The sequence below is a fragment of the Felis catus genome, chromosome B2, assembly GCF_018350175.1.
Source record: "Felis catus isolate Fca126 chromosome B2, F.catus_Fca126_mat1.0, whole genome shotgun sequence".
In the NCBI taxonomy this organism is placed as follows: domain Eukaryota; kingdom Metazoa; phylum Chordata; class Mammalia; order Carnivora; family Felidae; genus Felis; species Felis catus.
In genome coordinates, this window is record NC_058372.1 from 83,471,458 (window position 1) to 83,493,467 (window position 22,010).

The following is a 22,010-nucleotide window of genomic DNA, read 5'->3' on the forward strand; positions in this document are numbered from 1 at the left end:
TAGTAATTCTTAGGCAAGGAGGGACAAATTCAACCAACAAAAAGCACATCTCGTCCCAAGTTCCCCATGATTTCTCCACATAGAGCAAAAAAATACACATCAGTAATTTATTTGAACATGCACATCAGTGAGCAGCACCCTTGTGGCTACTCAGGAAACAAAAGGGAGAATATCAGCATTACCTAAATTAAAAAAAAAAAAAAAAGAGGTGAAATACACCACTTTAATTGTCTTAAAAACACGGATAAGAGGAGCAATTAAAATATAGTCCTAAATAGTACTAGCTAATGTAGATTACATAAGTATACAATGTGATTCAACTAATAGTGCTCTGACAAGCATAAACCACCAGTCCCAGTAAACAAGGCCGATCAATTGCTGAGAAAATGTTAGATTCGGATGTAATAAAAGTTACTTTTATTTCAGTACTGAATGCAAAACACAAGTCGAGTGTGAAGACAGCGTTCTAAAAAAGGTGGCTCTATTAAAGCAAGGAGGCCATTTCCTTTTGCATTTTTATAAGTTTTGAATTCAATTTTTGACGTTTGCTTTCTCTACCTTTCCTCCCCTGAGCACTAATTTATCAAAAAAAAAAAAAAAAAAAAAAAGATTTCAAGGTGCAAGTTGTACATTCTTATCGTTATACCATTTCATCTCTTTCTGGAAGAGAGTATTACAATCAGCATTACAATGTTAATTCTTTTTCTCTGAATATTCGTTTCACATACATGTATTTCTAAATCATAATGTTGGTCCGGAAAAGAAACCTACAAACGAGAGAGTGATGTATTCATACACTTCCTATTGTGCTGTGTGTCTTTCCCATCCCTTCTCCCCTTTCCCTGTAAAGAGCTGTAAAAAATTTAAGGCAGATGAGGTATATTGCTGAAGAAAAAAGTTATTTTTGAAAAAAAACTCAAAAAAACTTTTATTCTGCCCTTCTACGCAAGAAAGACTACTCAACTATAAATCTAGTGCTAGAAAAAAGCAGGAAAGACACCGTTTGCATGTACCATACTATGTCTTCTATTTCTAGAATGGCTTTTTGTTAATTTAATTTTAATAGAAAAAATAAGCACCTTAAGCTATGAACAGGAAAAGAACTTCATTATTAGTGAGTTTAGAATCCAAACGGAATTAGGAACACTCACTCAACCTCTTTCACTCATTCTCTCAAAGGCCAATGCTACTGATTAGAATTGTAAAGTGCTGTACTCAGTATAAACACTTGTATACACTGCAGACACTGAAAAATAACCCTCAAGCACATTGTGTTATAGTTCCAAAAATATATTTACAGTCTATTACAAAGATTACAAATGGAAGTGTCTAGGTGACTGTATTATGCTAATTAAAATTATTTTACAGATTATTTTGTTCCTTAGGGACAAAAAACATTTTAGTGAAATTAAAATGATTTTTCTCGTCAATTGAAAAATAAATTAAAATATCAAATAACACTGTACAGTGATTTAAAAGAAAAAAAAAAGGGTGGGGAGGGGTTTGGGAAGCAATCCATTTGAGTTTTTCTATAGCCATCTTTGGTCCTAAATGTGGGAAAACACATTATGTAGCACTGAAAATACCTGTTCTTTTGTGATGCTCTGCAAGTAAAATAGAAAAATATAGTGCATTTTCAATGTATTCAGAGCCCACTACAGAGAAATGTGTGTACAAAACAAGACAGTATAAATAAAATTTACAAGTTTTACAAAGGAACATTTACAGGTTTTTGTTTCTGTTATTTGTTTGTTTGTGGATGCCCACATTATCAAACAAGACCAATTATGACCGATCCCTGGGATCTTTCTCTATTAAAATCATTATAAACAGCCCAATTCTCTTTGGAAGTACAACAGTTCAATTCTGGGGTAGTTCATGATTTTCATAACTTTGAAAGCATTACTCACAATATGTATACATTCCTGAAATATCTATAAAGACACATTTAATTATTGCTTATGAAATTCTAACACAGTAATCAAATAATATGGTTTAATAAATAAAGCTTAAAAAAAAAAGCCAGATCCTTCACCTCTTCCTTACACGGTAAAAAGAGTTCTTTCATTTAATAAGTTTCTTACATCAGCGTTCACAAATAAAATACTTTTTTAAAAACTGCAGTGATGATATTCTGTGCAGCAAATCTGTTTTTAAAAGGTGAAAATGTGAACTGCCCCTTTTCTCATGCTTCCGAGTTCTAATATAAAACTTACTCCTTTCTTTTTGTGTTTGGACTGCATTAAACAGAATAGGATATAAAATATATGTCAACTATTTCTCCTAAATTTCCTAATGTCTCAACATTGAAAAAAATCTCGATGTGCTCAGATTAAATTTTAGATAACACTGGATAGTTCTTGCTCTCAGAGACTTGCCTTCACCCACACTCTTTAGATGAAGCGCCTCGTTTTTTTTTATAGTCATAAACCTACAATTTGAATTTTTTCATTAAATTCTGTCTAGTAAAATCACTCTATAAACAATCTGTTAAAAGTGCCTTATAGTATTTATGGATCATTATTGCTTTTTTCATTGAAAAGATAGTGTGTTGTCTGATCTTTACAAAAAAATTTCTTTTTAAAAAATACCAGAGCTCTTGGCAACTTGCGTTTTCTTGACTACCTGCCAATTAGCAAACGATATCAAAACAGCACTAATTAAACAAAATAAAATGGCACAAAAAAGGATACCAATGTTCTGACGGAGATAGATCTTCAATCATGCTATGGTTTTGTTTTGTTTTTGTTTTTGTTTTTAATTTTGGATTCTTTCAAAGGTACCCAGTGTAGTAATGTGTCATAGATTAACACTAAAAAGGTCCAAAGCTATAAACAACTTTCTAAAACAAAGTCCTTATGAAGAATAAACACAAATGATTTTAAAAAGGAATCGTCTGAAATCACATATTTAAGGAAAATATTTCATTGATTTTAACAATAAGATCATGAATTTATTTGACAAATATATTCTTTCTTAAATTCTTTATGTACATTTTAAAAAGTCTATAAGATAAAAAGGAGGTTAGAGAGCTCAAGGTGTTTGGATGTTTTCAGGTAGTACTTTGTTTATTGTCACTGCTGTTTTCCTGGCCACCAGGGGTGGATCCTAAATTCCCTTTTTATGTGTTCTGGTGGCACTTAGGAGTTCAAGTCTGTAGGTGCTTCTTAAATCTTCTCTTCACTGTAGGAAGGACCCAGGACATCAACTGTCTTCTAGCAGCATTTCTTATGCATATCCCGAAGGCCAGTACTGTTCTCTCGCAGTCCGTGATCTCCCTCGTAAGGGAGAAACGCTAATCACACTTGGATGCCAGTTCCATGTAAATGGAGCATTTGTGCTCTCATAGTCTGAATGCTGCTCATGATTTTCTTTTGATGGCCAACCAGTGTGATCCCTAAACTCATCACATCCCTGAAAAAGACAAATGCATTTTTTTATTAGTTACCTTTCACAGAGTGGATTTGGTACTAAACTGTCATCAGCTCTTTAATTAAAACATCTGTTTATCGTAGGCAAACAGATCTTATCTTAGTGGTCTTGGGTATTATGATCATATCCCCGCAGCCGGTCTGACTGGCAAACTTCATCGGCATGGTCCTTCCTAAGAACTTAACTTCTCCGGCTCTTGATTTGCCACAGGTTGTCTTTAAACTGATTTGAAACTTTGTACCAGAAATTATCACAGTCTTAAAATTATTATTAACTTAAGATTAGGAAATGTTATTTGAAATGCTGTATTCTTGAACCTGAGCGAAGTTCAAAATTTTTAATTGTTACAGTAGGATAGAGGATGAATGTAAACATTTTGGGGTCTAGTAAATCAAGAATCGTCAATGATCACAAAAGATTTATCCTGAGTTTAATTATCACGTGGCGATTCTGTGCATATTATTGATTGTATACTCAACTCCATTTCAGTTTAATCATTTTCCTACATTTTAGAAAAAAAAATATTTTCTAAAATGTGCAATATCTATGTTAAATAGTTTAAATTTGACATATACTGTGTCTGTGTATGTACTTTTTACCTTTCCTAATAGCCAGAAGGACTGAGCTTAGTTAGGTATTTGCAAGCAGCTAAAATATAGCAACAGTACAATACTCCAGTATTTCATAGTAGGGGTCCAAGAAAACTTTGAGAAACATCATTTTTCAGGGAAGTAGATTTCTTTGGAGAGAGAAGGTGTAATTATGCCAGCTCTACCCACATGGTGACTAGGAGTAAACCCAACAAGACAGCACGCGCATGCTTAAATTCACGTGGGTGCCACCTCCCGGCACGCCAGAAAAGAGTATATGATTGCTGGCCTTCTCATCTGAAAAACGTGAAACCCTGTGCACAGCAGTTCACAAACTGGATCCACTAACAGATCCTTGATAATTGCTTCCCATTTTCAAACACGTTGGCCGAGAGGAACCTCATTGCCCATAAGACTTACGCTGCAGCACATGAAGCTGAAGTTAAGAGACAGTAAGTGGATTTCCTAAGACCACATAATCAGTGTGGGAGCCAGAAAGGAAAATTTGTTCTTTTTACTTTCAGTTCATAGCCATTTTAAAAATTGCTTTATTGTCATTCTTTGGGTTAAAAAAATGGGGGCACCAGGGTGGCTCAGTTGGTTAAGCATCCAACTCTTGGTTTCAGCTCAGGTCATGATCTTACGGTTTCATGAGTTTGAGCTCCATGTCGGGCTCGGCGCTGGCAGTGTGGAGCCTGCTTGGAATTCTCTCTCTCTCCCTCTGCCCCTCTCCCACTCGTGCTCTCTGTCTCTTTCAAAATAAATAAATGAACTTAAAAAAATGAATCAATCACACACCTTCCAAAACATAGGTTAAATTCTTAGTTACAGTTAACTGAATTAAGCCTCCTTTGACCTCTTCAGAAAGTGATCATATTGGATGTCAAAGTGGATGCGGTATTGGGTATGAAGCTTTGAGTTTTTCATGTCATGCAAACATGGTGAAAGAAATCCTCTTTTGCAATGGAGGAAGTTTCCTCAGTGAACAGGCACCTAAATGATACATGGTTAAGGAAAGAGGCTCACTCTGTGGGGCTTAGAATACTGGCTATGGAGATAAATTAGCTACCACTTACTACTTGAGTCAGTTTAGGGACAATATTTAAATTCTCTGAGCCTGCACCTTGCTGTGTATAAAGCTATTGACATAATAAAATTATTGCTGTGAGAGTTTAAGAATACACTGTAAGTTCAAAGGTCTATTTAGCATAATACCTGGCACATAGTGGACACTTATTAAAGAGATGATTTTCTCTCTGATTTTGGGGTTTACAACCTCTGTAATTTATGGACAATGACCTGATGTATAAATCTTGGAATGTACTTAATAAATGATTAAATAGAATTTTGAGAGTTTCAACTTACTCAATAGTCATCCTGGCCACAGATTCAAGGGAGTTGTAGCCAGCTGCCGTGAAGTTATCTTTATATCTTTCCATCTTAATAGCCTGTAGCCATTCTCCAACTGAACAAAAGGTAGTAAAGTCAGGAGTGTTTTGATCCAAAAGAGGGCTTATTGGCCTAGATAAGAATGAAACAGAAAAGCAAATTTTTTTCATGAACTACTAAAGGAAGAATGTCTTGGCTCATAAAAAAATAAGGGTAAAAGAATAAAATTACATATTCTAATTGATGTTGTAGTAAAAAATAAACAGATATGCTAACGAAAATCTAATGTGTAGGGGCATGTGGGTGGCTCAGTCAGTCGAGTGTGTGACTCCTGGTTTCGGCTCAGGCCACGATCTCACAGTTTGTGGGATCGAGCCCCATCTCAGGTTCTGCACTGACAGCGTGATGCCTGCTTGGGATTCTCTCTCTCTGCCCCTCCCCAGTTCGTTCCCTATCCCTCTCTTTCTCAAAATAAATAAATCAACATTAAAAAAAATAAAAAAATCTAATGTGTAAAGGTTGCCCAATAACTACAAAATCCACAATTTACATTTTGGTTGGATTTGACGACCACCAATGCATCTTCCATGTACTTCTAAAAGTACAGCTAACAGTATTTGTAATCAGTACACATTTCTTTATTCATTTGTTTCTCCAAAAGTAACTGGGAGTAAAAGAAGCACATTTGGTTGTGGACTAACTTGTTCAGACCACGTGGTGTTATTGAGGACATTATGTGTTCTCTGTACTAATGGCACCCTTGTAGTGCCTAGTGAGCTCATATACCTCCACAAGGGCTTAATGACCAGTACAGACAAGAGCATCAGCATGACTCAGAAGCTAAAGCTTATTAATTTCTAATACACCTTCAATGGAGTAATCCAAGCACAAAGAATGCATGGAGTGCTTCGGACTCTTTTTAATGAGTACACCTCTTTAATCATGTATTGAATTACTTTCATAAACCTTAACTTCATAGAATCATTTTACTAAATAGCTTAAAGCAAAACAAGAAAATATATTATGCAAAAAAGTAAAGCACTAGTAATAAAATCCCACATAATACTAACGATGATTTGAAAATGTGGAACACCACCTGATCATAAAATTCCAGTTTAGAAAGTCTTCTAAAATGATGGCCAACGATATCTACCATAACTTTTAAGAAAAACAAAAGGCAATAACAATAGGTCCCTTTAAACACTAGTTAATTAAGGTAAGCCAGATATCTGAAAAGAAAAAATAAAGACTTTGGTAAACACAATAAATTTAACATGGATATATAGTTTAACACAAGTGTCAATTTGCTATTGGGTTAGGACTGAGGAGACAGAAGGTTTAAGTGAGTATTTGAATGTCTCCCAGAGTCCATTCCCTTAGGTATTTCTTACCTACTACAAGTTCCCAGGGGTGTTTTCAGACTATTTGGGTTTCGAATCATTTTATCTAGAATTCCAACTATCTGTTCAAATTTTGGCCTTTCAGCACGTTCCTTTTGCCAACAATCCAGCATCAACTGGTGAAGGCCAGCCGGGCAGTCCATGGGTGCTGGTAAACGATAACCTTCTTCTATTGCTTTTATAACCTAATAGCCAAAGGGACATTAAAAATATTACTAATTGAGGCTCAATGATAATAAAATGAATTGTTCAGTAGGCAAAGCGATTTATCCAGATAAGATTGAAGCACATCTTGAAGCATTGCAAAAGACATATTTTTCCCCAAACATCTATGAACCTTAAATATGTTATCAAGGGGTGCATGAAGAGCATGATATCATGACACTTCCTAGTTAATTCTGCGATAGGGAGCAATAATTAAAGTCACTCAGGGTGCAATAGATGGAAAACTACTAATGTCATCCCAGAGGTTTTGAAAGCGGAATATGTTATGAAACCATTTTACTTGTATATAGCTGTACATGTACATATTTGTCTATTAATCTATGAATTCTTCAAGTTGTAAGAGGAAGGTCTCAGTTACCCCGAATTTAACCCCCAAAAGTGTCACTTTTTGCAGAGTTCAAATGACACTTTCAAACAAGATATCAAAATGCAGAATGTACTATGATAGAAAATATTACCAAGCACACTATCACTTTAAATATCATGGAGCCTATATACTTATGAAATATATAGTGTTATATAGTGATGTGCTGGAGCGAATAGCATACAGTGGTTCATAAAGGTGACTGCATCACTTTCCAACTCCAAGTTTAGTGACCTCACACTGGAAGACTGAAATCAACTTTGGGGAAGAGGATGGGAGAAGGGTTACACCAGGAAATCGGGGAAGGCTACAAGTTAGTGCTTTCCCAGAGTGCTGGTTGTTAAACTTTTACTAGCACATCACTGTATGTGATAGTGCTAATACACTATCTAATAACAGCCTAAACACTATAACAAGCTTTGAATGTTCATGAAAAATAAGTCTCCATAAACATTGGTACATGGCAATCAAAAAGTCTAAAAGTTTATTATTCAGACTTATTGTTTGTTTGTTTATATGGAAAGCAAGATTTGACACTAAAAGCCAGAAAGTGTTACAAATCTCAGCAGCACAGGAAAATAATTACCAAGGCAAACAACACAAATAAGAGGGCCTTGTAAAACATTAGAATAATATCAAGGGGAATTAACAAATCATTTTTGATACTGACTGATATAATAGCAGTAGAAATGTAAGAAAAAAGTGACTCTGGAAAAAACAAAGAGGAAACCTTGGGTTTCTGAAGAAAATAAAGGCAAAAGTAGGCAGACAAAAGCTGGCTTTAAGAAATGTTGATTAACATGGGTGCCTGAGGGGCTCAGTCGGTTAGGCTTCCGACTCTTGGTTTCAGCTCAGGTCATGATCCAGCAGTTGGTGGGTTCGAGCCCTGTATAGGGCTCCGCGATGACACTGTAGAGCCTGCTTGAGATTCTCTGTCTACCTCTCTCTGCCCCTCCCATGCTTGCACTCTCTCTCTCTCTCAAAATAAGTAAATAAACTTAAAAAAAAAGAAATATTGATTAACAATATTTGTAGGGAAACATATCCCTAAGATGCTTGTTGACATTCCAGAATAACACATTAAAATGTAAAAGGTTGCAGATGGAATGAATAAAGTAGCTGGCATCAACAAGTTCTACAGAAAATCCTTTGTATAGGAAAAAAAAAAGTACACTTTAAGAAAAATCTCTATATGCAAATTGATCAAATTTAAAAGGTAAATAGATTAACCTAATAATAGCAATTTTTGAAAAATATTATAAGGTACAATTCTTAGTTGAAATTCTCCCCTGAATACTATGTTATATATCCTATACATCAGTTTACTAGATGTCTTCAACTGAATTTTCTATAAGCATCTCATACTCTATTTATAATTGAATTTCTCGCCTTCCCTAAAACCTTTTACTAATCAATTAATGGCCTTTCCAGTCATCACACCCAGAAAGCTGACGTGAGAACAGTTGTAGATTCCTTCTATGTACAGCAAATTAGTCACCACTTTCTGATGATGCTCCTTCTTAAATGCATACATGTTCAAATAAGAGAAGTACTTTAGTTTGAATAACAATGATGGAGAAAAAATCCTTATCCTTAAATGACCTTAATCAGTGTTGGTATTGAATGCCAATGAAGGACAAAGGACAGAATTTTAAGTGTCCTTGTTTATGATCCCATTGCTACAAAGATTGTGTATCTTGTAAGCAGTCCTCTAAAATACCCCAAACTTCAGAAAGCTTTACATCACACAAACAAACACAATGGTAACTCTGTAAAGATCACAAATATATAATTATAGGGGAAATTAAATTAAAAAAACTGTATTAAATGCAAAGAATTTTCCATGGCTTTGTATAACATTCCAGCAACAGCCCTATACTTGGATTCAATGGGGCTCTATGTTACAAAACTTAAATGCAAGTAAAAATAATGTACTTTGGAAAGCTCCGTTAAGTTATTTAAATAGTGACTTAAATTGTGAATAAGTAAATAAACAACTTCTAAAATTTAATGTATTCAAAATGACTAAATAATACAATTGAGAGGCATTTTTTTAATTGGGAAAAGAGTGGCTTTACTTATATTTGAGGTTGCTTATATTTGAACAGAAGCAGTATCTTTCTGATTTGGCAGGACAAGTTCCCATGCTCATAACATTAGTGCAATCCTTATTATTTTCCATCACCTTCTAACAATATCCCTGCTTGTAATTTGTCTTCAGATGTCTAGAAAGTAACAATGCACATAGAGTGATCTTTCCTTTGTTCTTTCCCTCTAAATACTCTTTTAAGATGCAAATCTAGGGGCACCTGGCTGGCTCAGCCATGGAGCATGCAACTCTTGATCTTGGGGTTGTAAGTTCGAGCCCCAGATTGGATGTAGAGGTTACTTAAAAATAAAATTAAAACATAAAATAAAGTATAAATCTAAATCTGGTCACAATCCTCCTGACATTAATATTCTTCAGCAGCTCTCCAAGCCTTCATAAAAACATTTAGAATTCTTCATCTCTGAGCACAGTATGTATTTAAGTCTTTGTGCCAATGAACATAATACCATTAAATGACTCTTACAGGAATGAGTTAATGAACCTCTACAGTTGTCCTTTTGCATTATACTCTATTATTATGGCAGGAAAACATTTATTTCAGCATAAAATGAAACATCTGGCTTTCAAAGATAGATACAGTGGTGGATACATTTTTAAAGGAATAGCAGCTAAGGATAGAATTTAAAATAAGAGATGTTCTCGATTGGGAATGGACTTTGGGAACCTAACGTTCCCATTAACAATCATGCACCTACCTATGGGAGCACTAATGATAATTGCTGGGAACCTTCTACAGAGCATAGGCTGGCATAATCCAAGCATACATACCCTTTGAGGGTAAACCTGCTGATGAGGGGTGATTCAGGCACACACTGAATCTAGAAATTCTGCAGTTTGTATTTTGTTAGCTGCATTTTACTTCCAATTGGGAAAGCAAGAAGTACTTTCTGCAAATAGTTATTCATGTTTGGAAACAACAGGCACATGGGTAAAATGGTTAAACTTACACTTCTTAAAGCATTATGTTATTCACAGAATTCATTTAGAAGATCTTTTTGTGAAATTTCTAGAAACTTGTTGGACAGGGATTTACCTGTCCAGATCTAGCCTTAATATTCTAACAAAAGAAAAAAGAAAAACATTAAGCAATTTCTAATTCTAGATAGGCCCTGGATTCATAGGAAGTGATGGGTAAATGACATTTATAAAAGACCACTGGGATATAATAGGAAGCATGGCTTTAGTATATACTGTAAAGAAATACTTGGAAATAAAAACAAAAGTTGCTTGCTGCGAAGTGTTTCAGTATTATTAGGGTATGACCATTGTAATTAGAGGAAAAAGAACACAGAATGACCCCATGATAATGGGCTGCTAATAACTCAAAATGGGATCTAACATGAAGGACTTCTGCTCTTTGCTCATGCTCATCTCCATTCCATTAACCTCACAATAATGTATGACCCACAGTTCATGCAATTAAATATTTTGGACCCCAAGTATGGGATTATGGCAAAGTTGTACCAAAACAATCACAATTTTGTTTCTATTGTAACGTAAAAAATACAAAGTCATAAATTAGTGGTGACTTTCAAAAGGGAAAGTTGAAGGCTCACAATTTAACTGAGAGCAAATTTAGTTAAAGTGTATTATATTTTTGAAGCTCTTAAATGTCTTTCAATGACCCACTTTAAGAATTTATCTTTATGTCCAATATCTTTATGGAAACTTAATTTTTCTTTACCATCTTTATGACTACCTACTAGTTAAACTAACAACGCATTAGCTTAGCTTAAAGTGAAAAGAAATGACTTTGTTTAGTACTATAAACAGAAAAAATGTAATCTACCTAAAGAACGTCAAAATATGAGGGTAACTATTTGAACTAATTAAGACATACATTTAATTAAAAGGCAGCTGTTGTGAATGCCAAGGAAGAATATTTTCAATTCTGTAATATTTATTATGTTTGACTGAATGTACATATATAAAGAACTGTCTTTGAAAAGCCATTATGGAAAGGGCTAAACATCTGCAGATTTTTAAGAATGAAAATTAGAAATTTCTTTGGGACATTCACTCTCAATTGTAATAGCAAATAACTAAATTCTAACTGCTTCCATTGCAGTGAAAATTCAAGAAAGCTGTAAGTATGTCAAAATACAGTAAGAATCCATTCAAGTGTTAATCAAGTGATACCCTGTTTGGATATGGGTATCATCATACACATACATACTATCTTTTCCCAAGTTTTTCTTGCTCATTGCCCTGTCTAGGATGCAGATAAAGCCTTCTGGAAACTATCTACCTCACTGACTTCTATAATACCCTTGTCTGTTCAGAGTGATCACAGACACTTCCCTTTATTCAGCATTCAGCCTGGAATTTGGGGGATTTGTTTATAAATGTAACCATCAATTTACATCTTGTTCTTGCGATGTCTAATGAAAAGTCTTCTAAAATCCAAGGCATTTGAAATTCGAAGGCTTTCTAAAATCCCTGACAAATTACTAGGAACTAAGTTTGAACAATGTAAAGTTAATTAATTCACTTAATAAATGAATCTAAACTAATTAAAAAATTAATATCTAGGAAGATCTGTTGAAAGCAAACTTCCCACTATCTATTCACACATTTACAGGATTTTCATATGTGTCAGGGGATTGTCAGAACTCCTCAGTCTTTCCATGAACTCCTACCAGAGATTTCAAGTAAAAAAGCTTTTATCTAGGGAATTTTTTGCCAGAATGAAATTCATTATTTTGAATTATTCATTTTTTTCAACATTTGCATTTTGAAATGTATACATATAATTGCTCAAATAGCACTTTAACAACATTAAGTATAAAATAACGAATATTATCCTATAAGAAGAATAGTAATATAAATTTCACTATAAAACTGAGATGTATAGGTAATCCCTCACTATTATACAAACTGGTGTATGATTTATAATTCAGACCTTCAAAATTACAAAAAAGAAGAAACTTGGTGTTAAATGTTCTAGGTTGGAAGTAAATGTCACTGTAGACATAATAATTTAATTTGATCAGTACAAATATTTATTATTTCTTGTTCTACTAATTATATATTTTCACATTTCATTTTCAGGAAAGACAAACAATATTTAAGGAATTCTAAAAATTAACATTGAAGATTTTCTTTTCTTCTTCACCCTTTCTATTACTTGTTTTCAGAAGTTAAGTGAACTTTGAATTTAAGTCATCTTATATTCCTGTCATTCCCTTTATGTTTGAATCTAGTACAGAAGGAAGGTGTCAAAAGAAATGAAACTCCACTGAGTGTCTGGGGAATGTAAATATTTCTCTTTCTCTGCCCCAAGGATTTGTTTGCCCACATTTTGACAGTCCATGAAATCTTTGACACTGAGTCCTGTCAAATATTAACAACTTTGCCTCTGCCAAACAGACTCATCATTTAGACTTTTATCTTTGGAAAACCAAAACCAAAACCAAAAAAACAAAAAAGTTTCATGTCATCCCTCAGTTCAAAACACCAAAAGATTTAAATGACTTAAAAATGTCACCTCGTCAGGCTGTGAACTTTGCAGTTCATTCAGAAATTTGTGGGAAGATTTACTGAAAACAACCTCACCAACAAACAATCTGATTTCAGGTGTCAAAAAATAACTATCTACAAGTTTTAAGACCATAGGAGTTTGATATGGTAAATTCTAAAATCTAAACCCAAAATGCTGATTTTATGTAACAATGTTCATGACCTATTTTTGAAAAATAACTCGATTTTAATTTTAGTCACCTTCTATTGCTGTCCATGTTTATAGTACTTCGAGAACTGACTATTCCAGTTTGCTGGTCACATCCGTCTTTTAATGGCGATACAGACTTTCCTCAAGCACCACGTATTTCTTTACTCTTCATGAACATGCATTTGTACCATTTCTAAACTCCTTCATAAAAGCCTTTCATCAATTTGCCCCAACTTAATCTGCGTATCAAATCACTACCAGTGTGCACAGCTCTGTTCTAGGACCGGGAATCTATTTGGTTGGTCTCCACACACTTGGCTAAGTTTTAGCTTCTGGACCGTCCAATATGCCTCTTTGGAAAATTCTCTCACTAGCTATGGCCAAAGTCTTCTCCAGATTGCTAGCTCAAATCCAGGGTACCTTCCTAGATTTTATACTTGCTCTACTTTCATCTAGATTTCACTCACATTTTCAGTAGTTTGACCATATGAATCTGCCAGTATTTAAAAGTTTCTGACATGCAAAAATGCCTGTTTCATCAAATTCAACCTAATAGAAGCCAATATTCACTTGCATTTATGCTGTATTGTTTTGTAAGTGGTCTCTTGGTGTGACATGTATACCCCCAAGAACTGCTATCTCCTTTTTTCTCAATGCATCACAGCATGTTTCATGCCTTAGTATGCAACAGGATACATATTTAACAAGTACGAAGTTTTTAGGAATTTCCAAAAGTACTCCCATTGTGATTAGATTCTAAAATATCACCATGGAACACCTACCAGCGTTGAGCATAAGATTTAGTTTGTCTCATGAAATTAAAATTTAATCAAATCAACCAACAGTAGACATGTTAAACAGATTTTCTGAGAACATTAAAAGAAAAAGAAAGCCAAGCTTCAAAGACAAAATAAAACACAGGCTCCCTTCCTCCCCTCTGCAAATGACTCCTTTACTCAGGTGACTTTCCCACTACAGTTCTACAAGTACAGCATCATTATCATTATTCAGGAAAAAGATAGTGGACATATCCTTTGTATCTACTGAGAGGATATTTTCAAAAAAAGGAAAGACGATCTTCAAAGTGAAGTTAATTGAACCACTAATTTATGGTAATTTTTGTGGGAATAATTGTGAAAACTCAGCAGTCATATTTTTATAATTCTATAAAACTTTCTTCTTATGAGCCATTCGTTACCAACAGGTTCCAATAACAATGGATATTAATGTATGAAATCCTTTTTGTTTAAATAGTGTAACACCTACATCTTGATTTGACATGTCCCAATAAGGTCTCTCTCCATAAGACATAACTTCCCACATAACTATTCCATAGCTCCATACATCACTGGCTGATGTGAATTTCCGGTACTGGATGGCTTCAGGTGCTGTCCACCTTACTGGAATTTTTCCACCCTGTTATAAAAGAAATTGAAATTTTAAATATGCATAATAACTTTTAAATCATTTATAGCAGAGCTATAAAGCTACAGTTAAACATTTGTATATTTGGTTAGCAATTCAGCAGTATCACATCTATCCATCTTGAATCTCTCTAAGTGTATTTAAAGTTACTAATCTGTTTTTAAAATGTCATTACAAGTTTTCATTTTTAAGGCGACTCAATTTAATGGGCCCTTAGGTGGTCTTAGGCCATGAGTCTAGTCAAAAGACAATGACAAATTAGGCAACATAACTATTAAAATGGAATGAAATATGGGGACTTCAACTAAATCCTCATGTATTTTCCTTTCTGCTAATTTCACAAAAGTTGTAAGAATTAGCATAGTTAATATTCTGTTAAAATCTATTTATTTAAAATGGGACTATATTTCTCTGCTACAATTATGAGAGCTAGCAACTAGATGTTATTGTATAAAACCGAACGTTATGTATATGAACACCCTGCTATAAGAGAAGCATGTTGCCATTCTTATCTCACTTCTTCTCAGTCTGTACGTAGAGTGGAAACATAACGACAGTTCCTCCAAAAGGAAAAAAGAAAACCAGCAACAACAAAAAGCTGAGATCTATTTGCGTCTTTTCCACTGTGTAGCTTTGTATTATTAAGTCCTGCTTTCTTGGTAGGAGAATCTCGGGAATATGAAGAGGTGCAGTAAGGGACTTTTCCTTACAGTCGTTGTATAGACAGCTTCTGGATCGTCCTCTATAACCCGGGACAGGCCGAAATCTGACACTTTGCAAACAAGATTGCTGTTGACAAGAATATTGCGAGCTGCAAGGTCTCTGTGAACATATCCCATATCGGCCAAATATCTCATTCCAGCAGCAATTCCTCTCAGCATTCCTACTAACTGAATGACTGTAAATTGCCCGTCGTGTTTCTACAGGAAGACAAGAATAAACATCCTGTAACTCTACTTTCAAAGGGAAAAATTACCATTAAAAATGTCTGCACGCTGGTGATTTACTATAGTATAAGAATTATTATATTATCTATAGAATATAGACATGTGTGAAATATAGACATTTGTAAAAAAAAAAAAAACAAGTGTTGATTCAACGGACAGCCAAATAATACAAAATAGACTTTTGATAATTGTTTAGTTATTTACATTGATATGTTATTTTTATTGATTGAAAATAGCATCAGGTTACGCAGATCCAAAAGTATGCACTGATTTTTGAGGCGAAGGTAGAGAATGGAATATCCAAAAATACTACCTTTGACAACTAAGTGTTTTTCCACTTGCTAAAATATTATATAAGCAATCTAGAAATGTATAAGGGGATGAACATATGTATTAAGATTTATTTTCTCCAAATGATAAAAAAGAGAAAGGAGACATTTTTTGATTAAAGGTGAAGAGAAACTAAGAAGTAGGAAATGATGATGCTGGCTGACTTTGTTTGCTTTTTATATTTTTCCCTGTTTTGTTATCGGTAGGAACATTACTTGCAACAAAGATTCTCTAAAACAGATGTGCCAGCAAATGGGATCGAGAGCTCTTTGCAACCAGACTGGCAACCATATATTTCTAACCCATTTTTAACTCACAGATTTCTCCAACTGAATTATAAATACAGTGCATGAGGATATTGATTTGAGTTGATAACCTTTCCAGGTGATGCTTTATTCCCAAGAGTTGATAGTTATACATAAATAAAAATTTCTCTAAATCTTCTGATTTCTTATAAATTTGAGTTGAGTGTATCACTGCAGATTATGTATGATCACATTCCATGTCCTCTTATTCTTTAGATTACTTTCTCCTTGTCATTTAGAAAACTGTTAACGTGTTTATATCCTTAGGTGAAAAGTCTCAGAGCAAAAAATATGTATGCTTATGTATTTAGAATTATCACAAAAATAATCACACATTATTAATTTTAAAAATGTTAGTAATTCTATCTTTTACACTCAGTGTTCACACAGCGATATAACAGAAATGGTTCCACAGGGCAGAATTGGGATCATCATGCCAATTACTGAACGGTTATCTCATTTTTTAGTCTTCTCTGTATTATTTTTGTATTTAATTTATAATTGTACTGAAAAGTAAAATGTTACTCTACACCATGTATTCAGAGTAAAGGGTTTCAGGTTCAAACTACACTTTATCACTTATGTGCTCAAAAAGTTCTAGTTCAATCCAGACCAGGATTCTGATCTTTAATTTAATCTGCTTTTTTAAAGACAATTTTCTGATCTGTTAAAGTTTACAATGTTTATGGTTTATGCTGTGCACAATAGTCAACATGATAGTTGTAACATGGATAATGCATTTAATGGTAGGATAGTTTTTTTGTTACTTACCCTGAGAAATGCATCTAGGGCTCCATTTTCCATGAATTCTATTACTATCATGACTGGTTTCCCTAAAATCAAAAAATATATATATATATATATGTATCAAAAAAAGTGTATCTTAAGGAGCCATAACCTAAACTTCAGGCTTATTCCCATTCTCACCCTCAATAAAATACACGGTGCTCTTCTGAAAGGCTGAATGGGTGAGCTGTGAGTGTTTCTAATGTCCCAGTGCTGCTGCTAAGCTCAGAGTTATTAAATATCTGTTTGCAAGATGGTTATGATTAACAAAATTAAAGAACAAAGTCAGTATGTTCTTCTGACTCCTACTTTGTGAACAAAACTCAGAGAAAATGACACTTTATATAAAATGTAGAAACTTAGAGTGCATCACTTTTATGTCCATTGAAGCTAAATGAAAATATCAGTCAATCCGTCTGTTTATCAGATTTATTCTTTAACTCTAATCCTGCCTTCATTTATCCTTATTTCTTCAGAGGTAGTAACATAAATGGAAAATTTAGTCCATTATATACCAAGAAAAAAACCCCTTCATTTAGAATATGCAACAGGTTCATAATTTGAGTTTTTAATTAGGTACAAAATAACACTAATTTCTGACAGTCCACTTGATAAATGAAAGGTATCAATATCTACCTCGTGTAACCACCCCTTCCAAATGGACGACATTTGGGTGGTCAAACTGTCCCATGATGCTTGCTTCACATAAAAAGTCTCTCCTTTGTTTTTCTGTGTAACCAACTTTGAGGGTTTTTATGGCTACTGCAACATCTCTTTTCCCTGGAAGTTTCAGACGACCACTGCAGACTTCTCCAAATTCTCCTGAAGTAATAGAACAGGCAGGTGTATGTTAATCTCAAAAATATTTCTTCGTTCATAGTAAATGCATAATACTAAAAACACTTCTAAGCTTTGCTAAACTATCTGTTACACAAACTACAATTTTTTAACTGGATTAACAAAAACGTTTTTAGAAACAACCTTTAGATTTGAATACAGGATACAATGTACACTGGCGGCTAAAGCATGAGGATGCATTTGCAAATTCTAAGCATTGCTATTGCTTTTACGGTTTGAGAAGCAAGTATTTTTTAGATTTCAAAGTCTGAAATTTGTATGCACTAGGACTGCTAAATCTAAGAGAGTTGAATCCAAAGTGTATAATTACTATGAAAATATATTGTATACAGGGGTCCCTGGGTGGCTCAGTTGGTTAAGCATCCGACTCTTGATCTCGGCCCAGGTCATGATTTCACGGTTCATGAGTTCAAGCCCAGTATAGGGCTCTGAGCTGAAAGTATGGAGCCTGTTTGGGATGGACTAAACAGCCAATTGAGCGCCCGGCTTCGGCTCACGTCGTGATCTTATGGTCTCTGAGTTCCAGCCCCGCGTCGGGCTCTGGGCTGATGGCTCAGAGCCTGGAGCCTGCTTTGGATTCTGTATCTCCCTCTCTCTCTCTGCCCCTCCCCCACTCATGCTCTGTCTCTCTCAAAAATAAATAAATTCACATGTAAAAAATATATATTGATATATGTAGAAAATAATATTCTTTTTATATAAGTCACACATCTTAATTTTCTGCATGGAATTAAATGGCTGACTAATACCTACAAATGCATGAAAAAAAAAAAAGGTTAAAAAAAAAAAGGATCAAAAAAGGTGAAAGCCTGGCAGGAAGATGGCAAATCAAGTTAGAGGAAATGTAGATTCCAACAAAATTCAGGAACATTCTCATTTAAAAAAAAAAAATACTAAGTCATTTCTTAAACAGCAGGCCAGAACTATTGTGAAGTAGCTTATTGTAGAGCAATATCTTAAAAATCCAACAGAAGACAAAAGATATACAGATTTTCTGTGCCACATGCTTCTTTTTCATTTTTTTTTCTTGAGATCTCATAAACAAGTACAGCCTCATTGCTTCCAACAGTTCAGGTGAATGCAAAAGTTCTATACTTGAGGTATAATTATTTGCCTGTCATTATGATGTATGACTTTCGATCCTGGCTAAATGGAACAGCTGAACAAGGAAGCTACAACAGCCTTACCTGCACCAATCACACGCTCAATTTTAATACAGGAGGCATCTAGCTCCTTGGCGAATTGATGGACAGCTCTATTTGGGTCCTCATAGGTTTCAGGGTCAATGTAGGTTTTGGTGCCTGGAAATTTAACTGTAATGATGTAAGAAAGCATGACTGTGATGAAGCAAAGCACTTATTGTGCAGTCAGCCCAGGAATTTCATTATGCAGAGTGCTCCTTGGAACAGTGAACTTGCTTCCACATCACCTGATTCACAGCAGTTTTAACAGACTACTTCGGTCTGTTGGCGTATAGGTATTATCTGCAAGCTTCTATAGGTAACATAGGATCCAGCTCATAGGTTACTAACTGAATTGCTTTTCCAGTAAATCAACAAAAGACATCACCAAAATTCTCTGACATGACTCTTATCAGACTGGAGGTTTAATTAAATTCACTGCTATCATGGCATAGTTCAAGCCATATTGAGGTTTGTAATGGACTTGGAAACACATTTGTAAATCTATCAGTCAGTCAATCAATCAAATTAATACACTGGGAAAAGAAGACATTTCATTTACAGGTAGCCTACTACACTGACAGCAATATTAAAAAACATTTAGACATCTTACTTATTCTTTTGATTTATTTTTGTAAAGACCAACCACCGTTGACATATACATAAAATTAGTACAAGATGTGAGGGACCACTATCACAGAATCAGAGAGAAATCTACTAAAGACACAGTTTCATCTTCACCTTGAAGGGCAATAGAGGCCAGATGTACAAAATGCAGAGTAAAGTTAGAAAATTTACAATATTCCTGGGATCTGCTAACCGTGGATGACAGCAATTTGAAAGAGGAATGGTTTCTATGAACTTTCAAATATAAGGCTCTGGAAGGAGGTAGCCAATATGCCTCACAAAAGGTAGTCAAAATTCAAACAACATAGAATCATCTTAAAAGTTAAAATCTTCTTAAAATGCACCCAGAAGCATGCAGGTAACAGATAATGCTATGTCAACTTTAAATCAAATTCAGTTACAATAATGTATTGCAAATCTAATCATTTGGTTAAAGACAAAGATAAGATAGATAGGCATATATTTGGTTATATTAATGCAATAAAAAGAATTACACTATATCCTCAAAAAAACTTTATTGTTTTAACAAAGCCACTGAACAATCTTTTCATTAAATCTTACTATTTTGAGAACAATATATTTATGTATTACACTGCAGCCTAACTGTGCTTATGTCATCACATTATATTAAAACTATATTTAAAAAATAAACACATAACAAACAAAAAGAAGCAGAATGTATAAAGGAAAATGGGATTTAAAAATCTTGATTTATTCTGCTGTAGTTGATTGTTTATCCAAAATTGATTGTCTTAAACAATTATTGTTGCAGTTTATAAAACTGACAGATGCTCATTTGTTACTAAAGCTGAACATGAAAAAAAAAACACAAGAAGAAAAGAGAGAGGGGATAGAAAGAGAAAAGAGAGAAGAAGGAGTACAGGGAAGAGGGGGGGAAGAGAAAAAGAGAGAAGGGAAGAAAACAATAGGTTAACCTCCTAGATTGGCAGGCAGATGGAGAATGAGCCATCTTCTCCCTTTCCATTCTTTCTTTCTTTTTTCTTTCTTTCTTTTTTTTGTTTTGTTTTGTTTTGTTTTGTTTTTGTTTTGTGATAAGGGAGCTAGATTGGAGGTAACCTTCTGCATCTCAAATGGGTCTCTGATGGTTCTTTATTCAAGCTGTCATAAAACATTTTGACAGGCTAGAGCAATTTTGGCATAAAAACATGAAATACTGTCCAGCTTGGATTCAAAGACATTGTTAGAAGAAATGGTAGGAGGAAACAAAATGTAAATTGGAATTGCTTCACTAAACTTCTCCATTGTGTTTATATCTTTAAATGTAGCACTCGGGGCCATGAAGAGTCGAGGGCGCCTGATACAAATGACTGGACATTCTATTAAATTCAGTGCTCTAAAAGCTAGTTAAATGGTTGCTTTCATGTTTCTGTAAAAATTCAATCTGGTGTCTTAGCACCTAAGAAAATTGTCTGTATACTAAAGAAATAAAAGGACACCAACTTGTAAACAGCTGGTGACCATAGAGTCATACTTTACGTATTTTAGATACAGCTATAAAATCAAATCAAGTGCCTGGTCATCAGATGACAAGAAAAGATACCTTTGTAAAGAAGGTGATTCAAAAATATCAAGGATTACTAGGGTAGGATATTGCTAAGTGCACTTTAATTTTTCATTATTCATCTAAAACGGATGTTTTAAAATAAGGAAAACGTTGACATATTTCTGAATATTCTGGTTTCTTGTTTCTCTCAATTTAAGAGAATGAGCTTTTTTGTGTGTTAACATCTCATTGACATTTCTCATGAGTGTTAAATAACTTAAAACCACCATTGATATTTTGCTCTAGAGGTGAAAACGGTTTTTATATATACATATATCTATATCAGGCTTATCTTGTCTATGTCAGCAAGTAAACATGCAGCTCTATTTTTTCTAATTACAAACTCGATGTCAAATGTAAAAAAAGCAAATGGCATCAAAATATTAAAACTGAGTGATGACAATTTAGCATACGGCTATACAACATGTTTCAGGTAAGTCACATTTCAGTTTACCTTCTGCGTAACCTGAAAGTTAAAGGCAAAGAAACTAAAACGTATTTGATAATTTGGGTATGTCTCAGACGTATTCAGTAAAGGAAAGAAAAGTGACAAACTGTTGAAGGTAAAATTAAATGATTCTGTCATCAAATTGTTCACAAATGGGTAGAATAGGGGATTTTAGGAACTATATGTTACTCTTCTACATACATTTAAAACTAGTTGTAAAAGTTTAGGCATTCAAGTTTCAACTCGCTCTTTTCTGTTGGGGAAGTGTTAAAGATATTGTCTCCTGTTGTAAAAGAGAAAAAAATGTACCCTCCGTTTTTTTCTGTGTATCTCTATAAACTGCCTGTGGCACTCTCATC

General features: G+C 34.2%; 1 protein-coding gene across 5 annotated transcripts in view; it reads right to left on the reverse strand.

Annotated features, from left to right (window-relative positions):
• Positions 1–394: 394 nt before the first annotated feature.
• Positions 395–22,010, reverse strand: part of EPHA7 (EPH receptor A7) — a 171,927-nt gene continuing 150,311 nt past the window's right edge. For 2 of the 5 annotated variants that reach the window (XM_045057857.1, XM_045057855.1), the window contains exons 10-17: positions 19,019–19,132; positions 17,610–17,795; positions 16,959–17,020; positions 15,316–15,525; positions 14,447–14,596; positions 6,803–6,996; positions 5,388–5,543; positions 395–3,414 (exon numbers count right to left, since the gene is read on the reverse strand). In XM_045057857.1, the coding sequence (XP_044913792.1) occupies positions 3,300–3,414; positions 5,388–5,543; positions 6,803–6,996; positions 14,447–14,596; positions 15,316–15,525; positions 16,959–17,020; positions 17,610–17,795; positions 19,019–19,132 (1,187 nt within the window). In that variant the 3' untranslated portion in view covers positions 395–3,299. Of the gene's footprint in view, positions 3,415–5,387; positions 5,544–6,802; positions 6,997–14,446; positions 14,597–15,315; positions 15,526–16,958; positions 17,021–17,609; positions 17,796–19,018; positions 19,145–19,621; positions 20,448–22,010 lie in introns of those variants that run through there. The other 3 variants (XM_045057856.1, XM_011282457.4, XM_045057858.1) reach the window with 2 other exon arrangements.